The 8006-nt window shown below is 31.8% G+C and overlaps 1 protein-coding gene across 1 annotated transcript; it reads right to left on the bottom strand.

Moving 5' to 3' along the window:
• Positions 1 to 2597: 2597 nt before the first annotated feature.
• LOC114741189 (protein NRT1/ PTR FAMILY 5.9-like) lies at positions 2598 to 4802 on the bottom strand. Its single transcript, XM_028929442.1, has 4 exons — positions 4671 to 4802; positions 3009 to 3979; positions 2824 to 2910; positions 2598 to 2718 (listed from the first exon to the last, which is right to left on the bottom strand). The coding sequence occupies exons 1-4, from the start codon at positions 4800 to 4802 to the stop codon at positions 2598 to 2600; spliced, it is 1311 nt and encodes a 436-aa protein (XP_028785275.1).
• Positions 4803 to 8006: the final 3204 nt, after the last annotated feature.

Below are 8006 nucleotides of genomic sequence, written 5' to 3'. Positions count from 1 at the left end.
TAATTCAAGGACTTAAGATTATTTAGTTTTAAATAATTTTAAGTTGTAATTTTGTAAGACAATTTAGTTCTAGATTGTCATTTATATTCTTGGATTGGATTGATATTTGGATTTTATTTGTGTTAAGACACTTGCTGGAATTTATGTTTGTGAACTTTTGCATTATTAATTTCATTTATAATTGAGTTTTCATTGTGGATTTAATTATCAATCTGGTTTGAATTGCAAAATTTGGGTTCTTCTGCTTCTTAATTGTTTGATTAAGTTGATTAATTATCTGATTATTTAATTGGATAATTTCAAACATAATTTTCAGAATTAACTTGAGTTATCTTCATTGGTTTTAATAAGCTTAATTAATCAACCTTATGCTGTTATGAGTTCTCTAATGGTTTAAGGGTTTTTAAAGTTGAGGGTTCCCTTAGTTTCAAGTAGGCAATTAGACTTATTAATTCCATTCTCTTATCACTTTCCTTTGGTCTAATTAACTGATTAAGATTATGAAGGTTAAATTCATGCGAATCCTAAGTTGTTCCCTCTACCTTACTTGAAGAGGAACTTCTTAATTTTTACTTGTTAATTTTCTTTGCTCTTTAGTCAATTTTCCTTATTTATTATTTTTTCCAAAAAAAATCCCCCAAAATTGCATTGCATTTATTTAGTTTAATTTAATTTTCATATAGATTTTAGGATGCTTGCATCTTGCATTTAGAATTAGAATTTTGCATTTTAGTTTAGGTCCAATTTATTGCATTTTTTTTATCACCTAAATTTTTACCTAAAGAAACCCATAACTTGCTCCTTGAAAGTAATGACCTAGGTCAATCCTAAACTACAAATCAATTAGGACCTAGTTTAATTGAGTACTTTAATGATAGAGGCATTATCAAGGACAAACACGAATCAATTGTATAAAATAACTTGGCCAAAGGAAAGAGTAAAATACGTAGAGGTCCCTTTTATTTTACATTAATTATAAAGACATTTCTATTTTCAAAATCGCCTTTATTTTAATATTTTATATTAATTATAAATATATTTTTTATTTTAATATTTTCAAAATCGTTAGAAACTTCTATTGAAATCAAAGTTACATAGTTGGCACTTGGCCAACAAAAGAAAATCAAAGTTACATGAGACACCTCCCTTTATTTTTAAATTTTCATTTTCATCCCTCTCATTATTAATTCATCATTAAAATATATTTTAGACCAAAATACCCCGAATAATAATGAATCTCATGTTAAAAAAAATTTAGGATAAATTATTCTATAATGATATTTTCTCACCCAAAAACTTCAAACCTATAGTTACTACCAGAAACCCTAAATCAAACTATATATATTAAGTGGATGACACAACAAGTTATGATTAGGGGGTCAAACAAAACAAATTTTATAGTAATCACTATAACAGAAACTTAACCTTAACACAAAAATTGTGTATAACAATTATAAATGGGAAAATCAATTAGAAGTTTCTGTTCAAGTACGCTTGTTTTGTATGAATATTGTAGGGTGATGGTACTTTTTGGACATAAAAAATATAACATGTTCTTATAGCCAATAAAATTTTAAATAGAAACTTTTTGCTAACTGCTTTTTTCATTATAAACCATTCATTCATCCCTACTCATTTCGCAGGTAGGAGGAGTAAAACATTCAAGCACATACTACTTGGATTATCGATGTGGTTAAATATAGTGACAATGATAGCAACCATTTTGAATATTTTTTCCCTGAAAGTTTTCATAGATGAGCTCTAGATATCTTGAAGCTTTTTTTGGGTGTAAATGTGCTGCAAAAGTTCAAAATCATAGCAATGTTATCCACTACCATTGGAAATGTTAAAAATCAATGTCACTGTTTTATCGGTTAAAGTTAGTTTTTTAGTAGTAAGAGATAATATTACTATGATTTTAAATTTTAAAGGTAAATTTGCACCCCAAAAAAAAGCTTTTGGGTACCCAATGCCTCTAAGTGAAAATTTTCAAAATAAATTTGCACCTTAACCAATATATGTAAAATTTAAAATGACCCATAAAATGAAATCCTAGCTTCTTTGAGAGGACATGGCTTACAAAAGTCAAGGGTGGGGGTCTGTGCATACAACAATAATAGTAGCAAGTAGCCTATAGAATCCTTCCATAATATACCAATATAACTACATATGATAACTCCTCAATTATTTTATGTGATTTAACTTCACCTATTTTGATGATCTATATAAAAACGTAGAGTTATTATTCAAGGAATTTCTTGCATCGTAAAAGTGGTGAGAATTAATTTCTTATTTTTATCATTTAATATGAGCACGAGAGGAATATAATCTTTACGCAAAGACCATCCTATCTAACTTCTACGCATTAAGATACGTGGATTATTATCATAAGAGATTCTTAACACATCATAACATTCCCTTCTTTTTTCCTTCTTAAATCCACACTATTCCAAACCCCAAAAATAGAAGGAATTTTAACTAGGATTTTTCCTTGAGACGAATACTTTTATGCATACCCCTTCTAATTGATCTATATATATATATATATATATATATATCTATTTTGTACAGCCCAAAATCATTTGTAATAAGTTAAACTAGTTGTTCTGTCTGTTCGGCTGCGAGTTCTTCCTTATGATCGTATTGCTTCTTCGTAGCTGATCTTGATTCACATGGCTTGCCGCTTCACCAGGCTGAGCATCCGAGCTGGAGGAGGATCTAATAAGAACGATGTAAAAAAGTATAAGCGTGATCAGCAGTTATAAGAAAACAGAAACAACGTCTGTAAACTGCTAATACAACCATACTAATAACAGCACTAACGCCATCTCAATATTCACCTGGACACGTTCGAACTCGCTGGTCCTTCCAACACCCCCTTTCCTTGAAACTTGGCAAGTAGAAACTTCGCTAAGCACACAAAGATAAAAAAGAACACGAAGCTTACTGATGCCAATATGAGAAAACACCGATCCAGGCGAATCCGGGAAACAAAAATTAATGCAAACAGCATGCTGAAGAACGTTCCGATCACGAACAGCATTGAAATGCACGGGTACACAAATTTTCTCATTGATTCAGGAATCAGCTGATTATGAAGGAAACTCTCTAGTCCAAATTCTGCAAATCCTTCCATTAGTCCTAGCAGCACATACTGTGGAGTTAAAAACCAGATGCTCAAGGAAATACTCCCGCATGGGTATGTTATAAACTGAATCAGACAGAGCCTACGACATTCCACTAGCCAAGCAGCAATAACGCAAAGTATTGAGCAAAACATCCCAACAGCCATACTCCGAATTGGTTCCATCAGTTTATATCTTGATTGGATCAATCTGACCACAGAAGCAACCGAAGATTGGAGTACAAAGAAAACAATAATAGGCACATCGAATTCACCCATATTTGAATCCAACAGGTCTGTTTGCATAACAAAATAAGTGTTGCCACAAGTTAAAACCAAACTGTAGCCGATGAAGGTGAACCCTAAGAGCACGATAGGAGGACAAAGGCTCTTCAGGTCCCTCACTTGCTCCTCCTTACGAGCCGGTTCAACTACTCTATCTTCGCTTTCAGCATCTGCATCGTTCTTGTTACTAGATTCCCCGTTGTTCATAGTTTGTGATTCAGGGTAATACCAAAAAATTCCCCAGAAGAATAATAGACACATAATTTCCATAACAAGAGAAGAAATTTCGAACCTTGTCGGCCAACTTCTGTTGCCTAACCAAAAGATGGCTATAGCACCACCAATGAAGGAAGCAGCAAAATGCCACAAAAATCCAGGGCCATATTTTCTTTCTTCTGTCGAGTCGTTATCTTCTTGTTTCTTCTCACTTTTAGTACGTTTTTTATTGACTTCTTCCCTTGTCAGTTGGCTATCAAGAAAATCAGACGTCGGTTCTTCCCCGGCTGTGCCTAACGCAATAAGTACTATTGCGAAAATCAACATGCCACGAAACTCTAGCAGGATCAACCCCTGCCGTTAAAAATACATTTGTTATTTGATCTTTAAGTACTCTTTCAACAAATACTTAAAACATATGTCATTTACTTTGGATCATTGTCACTCCATCTTAATTATTTATTGATCCACATGATGAGCACAAAATTTTATGAGAAAATCAAAGGTTGAGAGAGCCTTTTCGTTGCCGAACTTCTTTCAAAATGTGATGTTGAATACCAACGTTTGTTTGGTATGATATATTAGGAGTGAGGGGAACAAATTTTGTTTTTATTGGCAATCAATATAACCCTAGTTAATGTATTTGCTTCCCTTCTCCCATCTTTCCGTGGGGGCCAGACAATTTCGATTATACTCAATCAACTCGCAAAAATCAAAACTGTCTCTGGTTCAATCAACTAGCACAATTTAAAAGCAGTTGAAACAAAGCACAGATCAAACCAGAGAAACCAGTGGAGTAGAAAACAAAGCAAATAACCCAGAACATATTCGAAACCCAGATTATAAGGAGCATAATGGAATCAAAAGCCGTGTAACAGTCAAACTAGCTAGAAGCTGGAGCTAGGGGGGACCATACACGGCAACCAATCTTGGATTAAAACCCAAGGAAGGAGTGCGTGAGGAAATGGAAAGTCGTATCTCATCATGGAGGAAGGTGAAGCAGAAAGGTGACGACATATGAGAATGGGCGGTGTCCGTATCTTACCATAGCATAGGCGGCAGCGCAGAAGATAACCACAGTGAAGGGACCAGTGTATGTATCTGATACGTGCGTTATAGCAACTTTGAGCACTTCTGATATCATATCTACCAAATTCGTAAGTATAGCAGCTTCCATAGACTTTGATGATGTTCATCTTCATCAGTAAGGAACTCCATCAACACATCCACCACCGCATTTTGTATCAAAACATGGCTTGTGATCAAACCTGAATTAATACAAATATCATTGCAGGAACAGGTGTGTTAACTTTAGTCGTTGTCTGCAAGAAAATATAGCTCATATACAAGAACATGTCGGTGCAAGACATAGAAACTAATGTTACCAAAGATGAAGGGTACAGTCTTGGAGAGGACAAACCCGTCTTGAAGCCAGCCCATTAAGCGTCTCCCAGTCCTAGCCTTCTTCATTCTGGTCGACGCAGAACTAGTTGGTGTATGATCTTCTCTCTTTTTGGTAAATGACTAGGACGTAGTAGTAACGCAACAGAAGAAGGGCTTTATATATTTATACAGTAGTAAAGGCTGCAGGAGCTGGCATCTTTCAGTATAAGTGAGCACGTGGCATTAAAAAGTGTGTGTTTCCTTGAACTTTATCAGAACTTAACTACTAAATTCCATTTAAATTCCCTGTTTTATTTATTTTACGAATCTAAACAAAAGTTATACTCCACATTTCATCTCTTTGTTTTTGAATTTGTGCTTGCCATCCACTAATATGTTAATTGACAGATGACCCCCAGAGTCTGTAACGTTTTTCTCGTTAATGATGCATCTCTCTCTCAAAGGGCTGAGGAGAGAGAAATTGAACGGAGAGATGTAAAAGACAGAGTAAAAGGGCAGAGCGAGGGACCAAAAGCTCGATTTCGGACTTCATGGGGTTGTGTTTTACATGGGTAGATTAGTAATTATAATAATGCTATTTTAATAAGAAAAATTTATTTCCAAATTGGCATCTAGAAGATTTTTGGGAAAATCCCAATAAAATTTTGTTGAAATACCTAAATCTAAATTAAGACCTACACTTTTAATAATCCTTAATTAGAAATGAGTCCTCATTTAGGATTTCTTAATATTGTTAAATGACCATAATGCCTCTCTGTAGTTGAAATGAAAAAATTGATTATTTTACTCTTCTAAGTGTTCTCTCACCTCTTATGATTATTTTTAAGACCAAAACACATGCAAATTTTATAGTATTCAAAATTTGTACATATGTAACTAAAATCTTCAAAAATATTTTAATAAAAATTTTAAATTTCAACATAAATAGCCTTAAAATAAATATTTTTTATTTCATGTTTGTAAACATTTATTTTAAGATCTTAACATATTTTAATTACAAAAAATTTAACATCATGTTCTTATAATTTGTGTTAGCTTTATTTATTTAAGCAAACATTGGATCTGAACCGAAAAATTTAATTTGCAGCAAATTAATATAAAATATTCCTTGTAATTAAAATATTTTAAAATCTTAAAAATAAATATTTAACAGCTTAAATAGACAAAATATTTATTTAAAGGGTACTTATATTGTAATTTAAAATGTTTGATTAAAATATTTTTAAAGGTTTTAGTTATATATACAATTTTAAAGAGTATAAAATTATTTTTTATCTAAAAAAATAATCATAAGAGAAAAGAGGAACAATTTGGGAGGAGTAAAACAAACATTTTTTTTAATTAAAGAAGAGCATTCTGATCATTTAGCAACATTAAAAAAATTTTAATGAGACCTAATGACCTGATTAGAAATTTGTTCAAAGTGTAAGGTTAAATTTGAATTTAGATATTTTAATTAAATTTAATTGGGATTCTCTCAAGATTTTTTAACAAAATTAATTAGTAAAGATTAAACTATTTCATACCTACATATCCAATCACAGAAGAATCACAAGTAAAGAATTTGAGAGAAAAACGCGCGGGATTGGATACTCCGACTACGAAGCTTCTCAGTCAGCACAGTCAAACCTAACTACCCTTCGCGGAGTTGGACATACCTTCTTCTCCATGCTAGCTTCCCTCCAACAAGACTTTTTATAAATCGAATATCAAATATCTCATTATTCGTATGCTACTTCCGGTCTTAAATATATAAAGTCTATTTTGTAGTTAAATTTGTACTACAAACTATATTTTAATTGCGTTACAAACTATATCTTATGTTTAAGAAGTAATATTATATTCTTCCGGTCCTAAATATAAGACCTTTATATATACTAGTATAAGGGTCTTATATTTAGGACCGGAGAAATAGTTTCAACTTCTTCTGTTGATTCCAATATCGGGGGTTTTAGTCCCTTCAAATCATGATATATATGACCCCACGCTTACAGCTTCTAAAGTCAGATTTATGCCTTCAAATCATGACGATTTCGTGAGATGCCATGTACAATTCCAACGCAGCTTACTAGCTATTTCCTCTACTTTGCACAACTTTGGATTGATTTTTTTCCTTTTAATTAACCTTCTTTCATCTTTAACTAAAAATTAATATATATGCACAAAACGAGCTCAACTAATCATAAATCAATGTCAATCATCGATATATTGTTCTCTTAGTTAATCACTTAAGGCATCAAAGAACCCTTTTTGTGGGTAATATTTGATAAATCCAATGAAATATTTATAACTAATCTTTAAATTAAAGGGAAAAAATATTCATATCACTGTTGGTCCTCATAATTTCATTCAATTTTGGTTTGAGTTATTGTAGTTTCAAATATAATCATAGTTTTTAATCCCTATAGGTTTTTTTCGCAGTCCAAAAAAATCCCTATATTTTTTTCAGTCCAGAACATTGTTACCTATAGTTTCAGAATGATTTTGATTTGAGTTTAACGGAGTAATTTCATTAGCAGCATTAATATAGATACCAAAACCAAAACTCGTTAAAAGTATAAGAATAAGAACCAAAACCTGTCGGGACTGAAATCAAAATTCGCTAAAAATATATATAGGGACCAACATCAAAACTCATAAAAAAAAAATATCATAACCAAAATTCATTAAAAACATAAATAGAAAAGGCAATTTAAATGCTTGATAGATGACAATGAAATCAATTTTGACTGAAAAAATCGACTAAGTGGAGAAATAAATTTTTTTTATATAAAATCTTATTCCCAACATTTTAATTCATGTCAGATTTTCTTACTTTTAATTTCGATTTCATCATTGTGAAATTTTCCGATAAAATTCGTCAATTTGAGATGATATAATCAGTTACAGCAGGTGCAACTCTTTAACTATTTGCAACATATACAAATAACTTCTATATTAAATTTTTTTGCACATAGTTTAAGACATGTTGTATACA

Source organism: Neltuma alba, unplaced genomic scaffold (assembly GCF_004799145.2).
Source record: "Neltuma alba isolate B1F8T4 unplaced genomic scaffold, ASM479914v2 tig00003314_pilon, whole genome shotgun sequence".
In the NCBI taxonomy this organism is placed as follows: Eukaryota; Viridiplantae; Streptophyta; class Magnoliopsida; order Fabales; family Fabaceae; genus Neltuma; species Neltuma alba.
Note: the sequence above shows the minus strand (reverse complement) of the source record. Positions and strands in the feature narration are given on the sequence as shown.